The 13,678-nt window shown below is 39.7% G+C and overlaps 1 protein-coding gene and 1 long non-coding RNA gene across 2 annotated transcripts in view; one reads left to right on the plus strand and one right to left on the minus strand.

Annotated features, from left to right (window-relative positions):
• Positions 1-5,189, plus strand: part of frmd6 (FERM domain containing 6) — a 59,617-nt gene extending 54,428 nt beyond the window's left edge. Inside the window, exons 10-14 of the mRNA XM_085442285.1 lie at positions 762-936; positions 1,148-1,456; positions 1,774-1,905; positions 2,030-2,121; positions 2,338-5,189. Of these exons, the coding sequence (XP_085298411.1) occupies positions 762-936; positions 1,148-1,456; positions 1,774-1,905; positions 2,030-2,121; positions 2,338-2,640 (1,011 nt within the window). The 3' untranslated portion in view covers positions 2,641-5,189. The remainder of the gene's footprint in view (positions 1-761; positions 937-1,147; positions 1,457-1,773; positions 1,906-2,029; positions 2,122-2,337) is intronic.
• LOC146686116 (uncharacterized) overlaps positions 1-11,169 on the minus strand; it is a 130,768-nt gene extending 119,599 nt beyond the window's left edge. Inside the window, exon 1 of the long non-coding RNA XR_014916944.1 lies at positions 10,902-11,169. This is a non-coding gene — a long non-coding RNA (uncharacterized LOC146686116). The remainder of the gene's footprint in view (positions 1-10,901) is intronic.
• Positions 11,170-13,678: the final 2,509 nt, after the last annotated feature.

Raw genomic sequence — 13,678 nt, forward strand, 5'->3', positions numbered from 1 at the left:
GATCTGCAGAGTAGCATTTTGAGGTTAAAGATAAATACTCAGTTTGAAGGATGGCAGCAAATTTCTCTCGCACTTTCCCACCCAGACTTTCTCTCCTCTCCCACAGATTTAAAGAGGAAATCTTATTCACAGAAATCTTTTGTAGGAAAGCCACCGGTAAAGAACTCAGTTCATTTTATATGAGCTTATTTCTCGAAAGACAATAACCACTAAACATACTTCAGTTCAGCAGCTTTCTCTAAAAGTATTTGTCTAAATAAAGTAATGCTCTGTCCCGTAGTCCGAAAGCATAGCTATTTGCATTTTCTCGAGGTCAGAGGCTAAACACTTGCAGAAATGTTTATAGGTCTGTGTTGAAAACAACCCTGCTGACACTAAAGACAGCTGTTATTGTGTCGAGCCTCTGCCAAAAGGCGCAGGAGAAAGCACAAACCCACCATTTTAGTTTTTCCGAGCATCCAGCTAATATGTCCTCTGACTGGAAAAACAACCAAACTGCTGAGAAATGCACAGTTTCAGTTTCTGGTTTGGGAAATGAAGAACAGATTCATGAAGTGATTGCAGCTTTGTGTTCAGCTACAAAATAGTTTTCAGGAACAGACTTTGTTCTTTGGCTAATGCTCGCCTTCAGGCCTCCCTGGCACTTAATCACAATTTCACATTCCAATTTCATAATCGTGTTTTGTTAACTGCTGTAAATCACCGAGTCCTGTAATCAACATTCATGTGTTTTCTTTTTCCCCCTCGCTCCTCACTCTCAGGGGAAGAAGTTTGAAATCCTTCCTGACGGTCTACCCTCGGCTCGTAAACTCATCTACTACACAGGATGTCCTATGCGGTCTCGCCACCTCCTGCAGCTGCTTAGCAACAGCCACCGGCTCTACATGAACCTGCAGCCGGTTCTCAAACAAGTCCGTCGACTGGAGGAGAACGAAGGTATTTGGCGCCACTTATTCTGTCAACATTAAACACCCTTTGATCACTTCTTCAGAAATATAAACAAAAGAGAGCTGATGCTTCCTGTTTTTTGGTTGCCTGCAGTACGTAAATCTGTGTTTTGAGATGGATACAGCATTTTGAACAGAAGTCTGTTTGGTTTAGATATTAAAAACTACCTGTTTTTTCTTTCTTTCTTTCCCCACTTCAGAGAAGAAGCAGTACCGGGAGTCATACATTAGCGATGCTCTTGAGCTAGACATGGATCATCTGGACAAGCGTTCCCGCGCTAGTGGCAGCAGCGCAGGCAGCACGTCTCATCACAAGCGTCTGTCTCGCCACTCCACTACCAGCCACGGCAGCTCGCACACCTCTGGCATTGAGGCGGACAGCTTCAGGGCCCCCGGCCAAGCTCCGCACAGACCCCTGCGCACCTGCAGCTCGTCCACAACCAGTCACGGGAGCTCGCACACCTCTGGCATCGAGAGCAGCGGCAAGGAACGCAACCTAGATGATGAAGGTATGAGTATTTACATTTATTTTTTTGTGCGTTTAGAGTCCAGGTAAGATTTCCCTTCAACAATTTAGGGGTAGATTCATTTCATAAAGTTTTTGCTTTTTTATATAAGAAACCACAGGAAAAGATTTCTCTTCAGTTTTCAAAATAAAATGCTGTAAGACCTGCCTGATCAGAGGTAACATGCTGATGGCTTGCTAGATTTCTGGGACTTGATATTACAAAAAAAAGCAATGGTCATACTCCAGTAGTGCTGCTCCAGAGAAAGTGAGAAGACTTGTTTATCTCAGATAATAATTCAGAAACATTTTACTCTGCAGAAATTGAGATGCTGGTGGATGACCCCAAAGACTATGAGGAGCTTCATGAAATGGCCCTGGATCAGGAGATGTGCATTCACATTACCGAGGACATGCTGACGATGTCACCTGATCAGACCAATGGATATTCAGGTACAGTTTCTCTGCAGTCAGGGGAATTAGCCCCAAAGTGGAATGAGTTAATTCAATGAATGCCACCTGTCTGTTTTTAAGGAGGCGGTAGCAAAATGCATCTCAAAAGTTTGTGTTTTTGCAGGATTGATTGTAAAAGATGTTAGCTCCTCCACATCCAGCTCCTCTGAGACTGTCGTCAAAATGAGAGGACAGAGCATCGAGTCTTTGCCACAGGTAGTTAAAGCCTTTTCTATCTGTGGATGTCCTGAGAGGCTGTTTTTTTGTTTTTATTTCTTATTTTTTCTAGAAAACCACTGCACATACAAGTCATAAGGAAGTAAAGCAGAGGGTTTAGAGTGACTATAAAGAAACACCTGGACAAACTTCATAACTTATCTGTGTTTGATTTTCTACGTTTTTATTCATAAATTTGACTTGTTTTCCATGCAGACGTCTGCCTGCAGGAAGCCTCAGTCTTCGACTGACCGCCACAGCCAATCACTAGACGACATCCGCCTCTATCAGAAGGACTGCCTGCAGTGGGCGGAGCTCTGCCAGGACACCGCCCACAGCTACACATTCGGTTGCGCTCAAGAGCTGAGTGACAGCAGCGGCGGAGGCGGCGGCTATCAAGGCCTTGCCGATCAGCGTGCCGGCATGCTTGGCGAGCAGCACCCGTTTCCCATCAAGAGAACCAACAAGTACTTCTCTCTGGACCTGACCAGCGAAGAGGTTCCCGAGTTTGTCGTGTGACAGAAGCACAAAGTAGGCAACCGCAGGGTGCCCTTTTCGCTCCTCCACGTCAGACGTGGAGATGTTTCAGGCCTCAGGGAACGAGATGAGAGGAGCGCTGCAGAGCTGGTTTCTATTCTTGGCAGCAAATAGTAGCGATGAGTAAACTGGCAACAAGTAAGCTGCCCCTTTTAAGCACCACTCGAGACGTTTCACATAACACATAATAAATCAATAGACATTGAGGTTTCTGTCAGAAAATCAGACTTTAAGAACAAACACTGGGCTCAAAAGAACTAAAAAACTGTACCCCCAGGTCAAAAGAAACAAAAGGGATTGTGTCATCTTTAAAAAAAAAAAAAAAGATTTTATTTAATTCAGTCTTCTCCAAACTGATCCGCTTCTTTACAAAGTCATCAAAAGACTTGTGCATGTAGGTCTACAGCAGACAGATTAATGCACCTGACAAGCTTTTCAAAGATCTTCTGTGGAGGACACAAAGGACAGAAATCATGCTGAGCTACAAACCAAAGACAAGATGGAAATAAACTGAAACCACATCTGTCTCTACATCCAGTTTGGTGGAACATTATATTTCAGTCATGCAGGGAGGGAACATGGACCTACGATCCTCTGTGTGAGAGCGGCCATGCCTCCTTCCTCCTCTCTTCTTCTTCTTCTTCTTCTCCACCACTTCATTTTACCTCAACTGGAAGTGGAGTGTGCCAACACCCCCCCTCCTCACAGACTGGACTTTTTAATCATTTGAACACAAACCCGACGTGCCTTTATCACACTATGCAGGTGTCAGTCTCGCGCCTTGACAATCACACACCTTCACCCTTAGATCCAAGCCATCAGAACTCAAGCTCTGCTTTACTTTTTAAAAATTGCGCACGCACACACATAAACATAGAGCTAGTTTTTTGGCAATTAAATGTTAAAAATATCACGATTTCACAATGTTTTGTGTCCTGTCAAATTCAGCCGAGTTTCCTAGGAGGAATGAGGTCGAGCGAGTTCCTACGTGTTCTGACTCGCTCTGCGATTGCGGCCACAAAAGTTTCCCTGTAATCTAGCCTCAAAATGGAGCCGGGCTGGCTGTCAGCCAAAACAAACCACACTTTGACGCATACATATACATTCTCCTTTGACTCTTCTAATCCTTTTGTTTCAGCTATTGTTTTAAACTGGAATTTGTTACATTTTTCTCTTAAAAATCAATTTATATGTTGTATTTTTTATGAACTGTATATGTTACACACTTAATCTGTGTAAGGTTAAAGTCATTCAGTATTACAAGCCAGTGTAGGTGACAGTATTAAGGACATGTGGCTCTGAACAAGAAAGACAGGTTTTATTGTCGGTTTGATTCAAGAGATGTGACCGTTACTCAAGATTTCAATACTCTAGAAGTGGCACAGTTTCCACTGCGGTTTGTAAGGCAGTTGGTTGTGGAGATGACATCTTTTCACCAGAAATGGAGACTCTTTCCCTGAACCGATGTTTCCAAACTATTTTATTGGGTTAATTTTTCAGTTTTTCTTTGCCCCACTGAGCAGCATGAATAAGAGCAGGAGGAGGTCAGTTATTGGTTTTGATCAACAGCCTTCTTCTTTTTTTTTAAATCATGAGATTAGGAGAAATGGTGGAAATGTTCAGTTTTAGATATTGAGGCTCATGAATTTTAAAAAACACTGCTTTATAAGGATGTAGGATCATTTTGCTATAAAGCTACAGCTTAGCTTATCTAAAAGACACAAAGAACAACTATCCTGGCAGTCCATCCACCTGCCAGCTCACATTCATTCAGCATGAGGGTGTAGGAAGTGTTCATTACCATTTTAAGATTTAAAGTTGTAGGGTTGGCTAAATCAAACCCCTCAGTTTAACCCCACCTGCCCTCTTTCTTCTTTTTGTTGTTGTTGTTGTTGTTGCAGTCAGCAAACAAAAGCGAGGTGTTAATGTGGTGATACTCCAGCGACTTTTTGTGCCAACCTGTGACACGTGCAGTGTAAGAACCGTTAGCTGAGAGTTTAAAACTTATTTATCATGGTTTTAAGTGTCCTGCGCTTAAAAACGCTATTTTAACACAGTCTATCAGACAGCATCAATGAGAATTTTTATGCAATACATAACAAATACATGGATTTAATAAAGCTGTGTAATTAAATCAACTTCTATATTTCATACTTTGTTTTCTTTAACTGTTTATATAATTACTCATTAACTGAAAATGTCTATTTTGATGGACAGCAATGTTTCTTATATTAAAACAGCATGTGTTAAGGTACATAGCCATACATTCATAACCCATGTCCTTAAAGTCTTCCTGTCTTACTTCTTTGGCTCTGCTATATGGTCATACTTACACTTTGTAAGAGTCTGTATGTCTGTGCCCATAATCCTTTCTGTGAAAGGATCGCCCTGCAGGTAAAAATGTTTTTTGTCACCTTGTTGTTCAAAAAAAAAAAGAAGAAAAAAAAAGATTTGTTATAATGAAGTCTGGTCCGTGCCTTCTTGGTACTAATGCCCTCAATAGCCAATAAATAGGTACATTTATCTACCAATTATATGTTGTCAAGTCATTTCATTTTTTTGAGTATTGCCAGCTGGAAGCTAAAATCTCTAAAAACTCTTTAAGTATAAAACTTTACATGTGGAAGGTGGTGTACAAAATGTTCCCTTAGTTCATGCTGCCCTCTGGTGGTTTACACTCACTGGAATGCAAGTCTCACTTTGGCCTGAGGGTGGCAGTATTTCATGATAAGTAAACAGCTCTGTTCCTTTTGTCCTCTGGCCTCACGCCTATTTTTTTTTGTATAACCATACATAAGCGTTATTTTAAAGTGTGCTATCTGAACATAAAAGGACACTATAACAACTTAATATTAACAAAACCATTAACATCAGAGCTTCAGCTGCCCTTAGTTACCTGTCATCCTCACTTGTACCTCATAAATCTAGGTGACATAGTGATTGACTACATCAGGCGGAGTGATGTCCATTTTCTTAATCTGTCTGAATTTCAGTTTCTTTTCCCAGAGTTGGCAAGCCCAGAAATCTGATTTGATACCGTTTGTATTTTTATCTTACATGTTTTATTAAAAATACATTTCATTTCACAGAAAATGGTTATCCCAATAATTTATACTATGAATTGCAGTCAGTATTAATAGCAACGAAATAAGCAGATCAGCTGACAATCAGCGTTTAATTCTAAGCTACCCTTCTGTAAATATCTATCAGACAATCACAGAAACTGCTGATCTATTGGGATTTTCCCACACAACCATCTCTCCAGTTCACAGAGAAAGAAAAAAATCCAGCGAGCAGAAGCTCTCTGGGTGAAAATACTTTGATGCCTGAGGTCACAGGAGAATGGCTAGACTTGCCCTGGGCTAATCGAATGGAGTAACCTCAATTAACAACTTGTCATCATCAAGGTATGTAGAAGAGCATCTCTGAATACACAACATCTCAAAGTGTGGAACAGATGGGCTACAAGAGCACACTGGATGCTACTCCTGTCACTAAACTGATGCTACAGGTCACAGATTAAACAAAATTGGACAACAGAATTGTAATTCTCCATTTCAGCTGCGATATTCATATGTTTACACTGCTTCCATCACAAGACTCACATCATCTCAAACTGGTTACTCAAACATGACGGTGATTTCACTGTACTCAACGGCCTCACAGTCACCAGATCTCATAATCAATATCAGCAGAAGCCCCCAAGAAGCAAGCAAGGCTACAAGACGTGAAATCTTTGAAGTAGGAGGAACCGTAACTGTGTTTTCTTTTGCGTTAAAATATGCAACATTGGGCTGAAAACACAAATCACCACAAAATCATTGATGCACAAATTAAGGGGAAACATGGAAGCCTTCCTCAGCGAGCTCCACCTCTTTCCCGCACTCTCCCCTCCGAGATACACAGCTGTACAGGAAATCATTCATCCACCATCCACTGCCGTCACCATGGCAACACAGAGGGGGAAATCCATTCTCAGTCGCTTGTCAACCCCCCTCTCTCTCCTTCCTTTTGTCTTGTTGAATTAGGTGGAGCTCTTTTCTGACCACGTTGATGCATCATTTTTAAATTTTAAAACAGAACAAAGGCTTCGTTCACTGATCCTAATAATGCTTGCAGAGCCTCATTTGTATCCTCTCTAATATTTCCATACATCTGTTCTCCCCATCAGTAAGCATGCATGTGTAGGTGATCATTGCTGCTGATTGTCTGAGAGTATTAGGTGGCAGTGTCTCTCCAGCAGCAGTGGTGACCTCTCCATAAATCCCGTGGGGCATTGGGAAAGGACAGGCGGGGCGGTTATGCTTGGATCGGGCCAGCAGCTGCCTGGAGGAGGCAGATGGTCGCAAATCAGAGATGAAATCCAGGCCCCTCCCCTGCCTGCATGATAACCTACCCCTCTCACGCACACAAAAATAGAACAGTTCAAACTATCGTCTTACTACACAAATTTTGGGCGAGTGGGGTGAATGAATGCTCATGACCAAAAGATTAAGAAAAATATAACCCATTCAAACAAAGGCAGGCCAATCAGTATCAAAGGTGGTGCTTTCCAATTCCTGAAAAACCAGCTGAATTTAAGCTCTGCCCTGATGCACGAACATCACTATTAATTGCAGCAGAAAAGTCTTTAGTCACCACATCTGTCCGTGTCCTCTTGGAAATGGATTAACAGCACTTAATAAAGCAGCCTATTAACCTAAACAGCTGCACTGACACCAAAAGGAGATGATCCCCAGAGCCGATAATAATGAAAAACAGCAATCTGATTACAAATAAACAAATCTCTGGAGTTATCTCTTCTCCAGTGGTGGAGGGAGGTGCCTGACACATTTAGCTTGAAACCAGTCGGTGGTATATGATATACAGCGCATCTGAAGTTGCTACTAGATAAGTGGAAAATTTAACCATCTCAGAAAAATAATTCTTACAAAGTTCTATAAAAGGGAAAAGAGGAGATATATTAAATATGTGGTTTTGACAGTCAATTGTCCAGAATATTCATTATATTAGGTAATATATATGTATGTGAACAATATGTGAAAAACTAAGTACACCCTGCTTCCACAGGACTTAACAGGGTACTTAGCAACCAGGTGCTGCAAATCAATTGCTTGTGATAAACTGATCATCAGTAACTATGAAAACCTCTATAAAAACAGGAATTTTGTACATCCAAGAGTGGGAATACCAGCAAATTGCCCACAAGGTCAGAAAATGGTCCGAAAAATTCCAAAAAGCTAAATCTATAAGCCTCTGGAAGTGGCTCGTTCATTGCAGATTGCTTTGATGCTGAGATCTGGTTGCTTGTGGACATTCAAGGCTCTGGGTGCTAAGGTCACCCTCTAACATATTTAATACCAACTCATAAGTCAATCAAGTTTATTCTTCTCTTTTACTTTTACTTCAGTTGCAAATGAGAAAGAGGAGAAAAAGTTTATTTCGGGTCCTGGCCGCTTCCTTTTCTTCACCATGGCACTGTGAATCACTTCCAGTGTTTGTAGCTTCAGTTCAGCTATGTTAAATCTGCTCACAGTGCAATTAGAAAAAGACTGATGCTGCAGGACCCGAGCACCTTGTGCAGCATCTGACGTTGTGTTTACCCAAAATTAATAATCTAGTATGGACAAGATGAATTCTCCATTACTCCTGATATGTAAAACCTAACTGAAAGAGGATGTGTTCTCTCTTTTTACCACACCGTTTCAAACACACGATTAAAATACCCAGGCGTCTGATCCATATTCCAAGCATCCATAGTTAAAACTGCTCTTATCTTAGACACAGAGTGAAACTTCTGATAAGAGTACACACTGCACTAATGTCTACTGAATGTGTTTTATATTATTGGAGACAGAAATCAAACATCTGACTTCCTACAAATGCAGTGAGACAGAGGGCATGCAGCGTTTATCTAATTAATGGCAAAAAGAGTCAAACAACAGCCATTATGAGTCTTAATGAGGGAGTACTGTTTCAAAGAGGGCAGAATAAGATGCACACACTGTTCATACTATGAATCTAATTATCTTAGTGTAATGAAACAGTCTCATCAATACTTTTATTCCAAACATCAATGACTGTACAATGTGCGGTGCATTAAAAGTGCCAAATTTTCACAAGTTATACTCGTGGCTCACTATTTAAACTATAGAACAGAATATTATTTTTATTTTAAAACGCTGTTTGTCTTAAAAGAAGGTAAGCGAAAGCACATATGATGGTAGCGTGGTCGGACAACGAGGACATGACCAGTTTCCTGCTTTTCAATATTGTGTCAGACTCACACCTCTATTTTTAGAGGACATAATCACACATATTGTTGTTACATTTTCAGCCACTGGTTGCTTGAAACCTTTCACACCTCATCTCATAAACCAGAGTGTCTATGATTGTTAAAACACTGTGGGTGGCTGCTGCTTCACTATCCCATGACACAACACAGAACTGCTTTCAGCATACAGTTTATTCATTTTGGGCTTTGCCTAATTCTAATAACAAAAAAAAAGGTTTCTAGCATCAATTAAAGCTTAATATGAATATAGACATGAATAATAGTACCAGGGGAGTAGCACAGAACTCTGGGCCCTATAATAAACAGTGTCTGTGGCCCCCTTCCTTTGGTGATGCACATCTCTGAAGAGTCTTTTGACCGGTCTGAAAAACTATTAACACTATTTTCAAGGCTTTGGGGTCAAGATATAGAGGTCAAGGCACACCATAATAACTGTAACTATTGTAATTATCTTGATAATCTTGTGCAGTAAAAATGCATTACATTAAATTAAGTTTATGATCTCAAACACAAAAATTAGACAGATAAAGTAACACGTGTATCTTAGTGTGCTGCCCGTGGGTGTTTAGAACTAGCAAAAGCTAAAAAAAAAAAAAAATCTATCCCCATTTAAATTAAGCAGCAGTGTCGTTGCGTTATTCTGAAGTACCATTTCATCAGCCTGAAACACATCGACTTCCTCAGAACAGCTTATTTATCTCACGGCACAATGCTTGAAAACCACCGGGCCCACAATAAATAAAGCTCAACAGTACAGCAGATGACTTAAGATGATGGTGGGGCTACACAGTGATGCAATGGTTAGCAGTGGTGCCTCACGGCATGGAGGTTCTGTGTTTGAATGCAATCTGGGGCCTTTCTGTGGGGACTTTGCATGTTTACTGGATACTCAAGCTTCCTCCCACAGTCCATAGACATGCAGACGGTTAGGTTTATTAGTAATTCCAAACTGAGCAAGAGTGCTAGTCTGTGTGTTGGCTCTGTGATAAATTTCCAAACCTGTCCAGGATGTACCCTTCCTCTTAACCCGTGACAGCTGGGACAGACTCCATCCTCCTCCCACAGCCCAGAATTTGATAAGTGGAGAAAGACGCATGGATGAATTGTAGTTCCTTATGTTTTTGTTATTTCAATCTTTCAGTTCTGGGCTTCTGTTGCGGAGGTACTTAGGTTAATACAGCTAAAACTGCGAGAGGGTTGTTAGATTATTTACACAAGTTAGCCAATAGAACCTGCTCAGCGCTATGTTTGAAACTGTCCAAAGATATACTCGCTAGGTTAACGGATAATTCTAAAGTGCCTGCTGGTGTGATGGTAAATGGTTTTATTTATTTATATATATATATATATATATATATATATATATATATATATATATATATATATCTCTTAGTCTTTTAATAATAACAATAATAATATTAAAAATTAATTATAGAGTATGCAAGCATGAGAAAGCTGAGCCAAGGGTAAAGGAGACTTCATGCATTGGATACATAAACTTCACTGACTTGAAATAAAGAAGAAGTTTTTAATTTATGAGAGGAAAAAACTCTACGAGAAGGATCCAGCGGTTGAATTTCTGCAGTAAAACGCTTGTTTCCCGAGATGGAAAATGATGGCCTAGTTGGAAAACTGTGAAAATTCCAGTTGCTAAGAGGGACAAACATTAAAATTTTGGCGCTTGGATCCACTTCATCTTTAAAAGCTTATTTGAGTTGTTTACTTCACTATAATGCTGGATCATGGTGTTTCATTAGAACTAGCAAAAGCAGCATAAGTGCCGTAAGCGTCCACCTATTTTTATTTTAATTAATAAGACGTGTCATTGTGGTATTTTAATGTCCGTTTCATCAGTCTGAAACAGCACATTAAAGCTTACTGCTAAAGTTTCACCTGTTTCTCACTGTCTCTACCAACTCATGTCAATTTTGGGGAGTGCTCTGCTTACCTTTTTCTTTTCCTCAGTTTTCCTCCTTCTCTCCTTCTTTCCTTTCGTTAATGGGTGGGCTAAACCATTCGGCTTCATTTGTAAGGGGTGGAGTGGCGTCAGAGAGGCTCCGTTAGTTTTTGGAATCAAGCTCAGTCACCAGAGTTATTCGAAAAAGTTAATTATGACACTAATTACTTAGGAATACAAAAATTGCAAATAAATATACAGCTTTTATTCGACGCTGTCCAGGATCCATGCCACCACTGGGGCCCTAAGTTGTCTGCTTGTGACCCCAAAAGCTAGGCTAGGTTAAGTGCCAAGACATCAAAGGTGATAATGCGCATGTGCAGCTAGCAAGAAAGGCACTTGTGGATGTGTACAGAATATTGAATCATGATTTTCAGTCAGGTAAAGACCTTCTTTGTACCTGACAAAGGGCTTAAGAGATAAATACTTAAATCAATAAAACAGTTTTTATAAAAATCACAGATGCCCTTCAAAAACGTCAAGTTAAAATCGCGTAATTGTTTGTTTGTTTTGTTTTAATAATTAGCTCAAATGCAATTCAGTGCAAAAGTCTCTTATTTCTCTAGGAAAAGGGGAAGTAGATACTACCGTAGATGGAAATAGAGTATATAAGGCAAATATTTGATGTGCTGCATTGTTTTTTTATTAGAACTTCAGTAAAAACCTTTATTCTTCAACCCATCCTGAGCTCTCTTAGACAGTTGTCTAGTAATTTCTTGAAGTAGTCTTCAGGAATAGTTCTGCAGGCTTCCTAAAGCACATTCAAAGCTCTTCCATTGTGTGTTTTTCTATCTAGGTATGCTTTGAATGCATTGCCAGTGTGCTTGGGATAATTGTAATAGTGAAATGAAGCTGCTGTCAATCAGATGCTTTCCAGATGGTACTGCACAGTGTTCACACTATTCTGTGTTTATAATTAAATCTTGACCCGATCTCCAACACCACTGGCTGAAATGCAGACCCAAACCGTGACAGCACCTCCACCGTGTTTTACAGATGACTATAGACACTCACTGTTGTACCTCTCACCTCTGACGTCCTCTGATTTCAAAATTATTTGTAAAACTGAATACCGTTCAGTCCTGTTTGTTAATGTGTACTGAGCATAGCTGTTTGCTATACACTTCCAGCTGGAATTCTTGCATTTACTGAACTGGATGTGGAGACGTTAACAATGTAATCATCAGCAATTAAACTGCATGACAACATTTTTCAAAGATTTTATAGTAAAACAAAACAAATCTAGATGTTTATAATATCAGGACAGACGGTGATATCAGTGATTCTTGAGTTCAGAAACAAAAGGACTCTGGAGGATATGTGGGGGGAAAAAAAGAGATGTGTGGAAACCATTAATTTACTGGACCCACGAAGGGCTATCCCAGATCATGGTGGTATCCTGGCGACAGAGGCTTCCTGCAGTCGCCTTCGCAGGAACAATGACTCACTGATTCTACATCTTCCTCTCCGCCCTCTCTCTGTCTCTCTCTATGGACATGAGCTGCTACTGTAAGTCACAGAAAATAACATCTGCATGAATGGAGCCAGGGAAACTGTGACTCACAGAAAACGTGACGCTCAGACAGTAGGAGGAACACAAATACAGTTTGCTGAGTTTACCTGGAGGCGAAAAACTTGATATGCATGAGAGCAGATGTACAGTATTCTCATAGAGGCATCGTCTGAATGAGCTCAGAATTAGAAGCCAGACAGCTCTTAAATGCTGCCTTAATAATTTATATGAATCACAGGATCAGCACAGTTTTTTGTTGTTGTGGCAGGATGTAATGTCCTCCTGCACTCAGAAAAATAAAGGTGCCAACTGGAACCAAAAGTGGTTCTTTAGACTGATGCCATAGAAGAACCTTTTTTGGTGCCACAAAGAACCTTTCAAACAATGGTTCTTTGAAGAACCATTTCTTTCAGTGGTTCATTGAAGAACCTTTAAAGGTGCCCCAAAGAACCATCAAGAAATGGTTCTTTGGGGCACCTTTAATGGTTTTTCAAAGAACCTTTTTAAAAATGGTTCTTTAAAGAACCATTTTTAAAAAGGTCCTTCAAATGGTTCTTTAAAAGAACAATTTTAAAGAACCATTTTTAAAAAGGTCCTTCAAATGGTTCTTTAAAAGAACAATTTTAAAGAACCATTTTAAAGAACCTTTTTTGAGTGGTTCTTTAAAAAACCATTTTAAATCTTTCAAAATAAAATGCATCAAAAATTGAATTTGAGTAGGGCAAAATAAATACTAGCACAGCATAGACATATATTAATGGTTTATTGTCATTTTGTAGTTACCAAAAGACAAAAAGGCATTTTAACCCTCAGCACAACATCACTACTAATACATGTCACATATTAGTGTTTTAAACAGTAATAATTAAATATATTTTGTGGCTGTGGCTACAATGTAGCTTGCCATCACCAGTGTGTGAATGTGTGTGTGAATGGGTGGATGACTGGATATGTAAAGCGCTTTGGGGTCCTTAGGGACTAGTAAAGCGCTATATAAATACAGGCCATTTACCATTTACCATATTTGCTATACTATAAATAAATATATATAAATACTATAGCTATAGATAACACAACAAATAATACATGTATTGTTTAATTAATAAAACATCAGAAAGTGATAAAACACATTAGAAATAGCAATAGCTTCATAACAGACCAATAAATCAACACATTTTCATCAGCAGATGTTTGCATGTTCAGTAAAAATATTTCAACAAGTTTATGATTAAAATGATCAATGAACTTCAGCCTT

This window comes from Copadichromis virginalis, linkage group LG19, assembly GCF_057382275.1.
Source record: "Copadichromis virginalis isolate Kocher_CV1m ecotype Utaka linkage group LG19, C_Virginalis_male_GT1.1, whole genome shotgun sequence".
Classification (NCBI taxonomy): Eukaryota; Metazoa; Chordata; class Actinopteri; order Cichliformes; family Cichlidae; genus Copadichromis; species Copadichromis virginalis.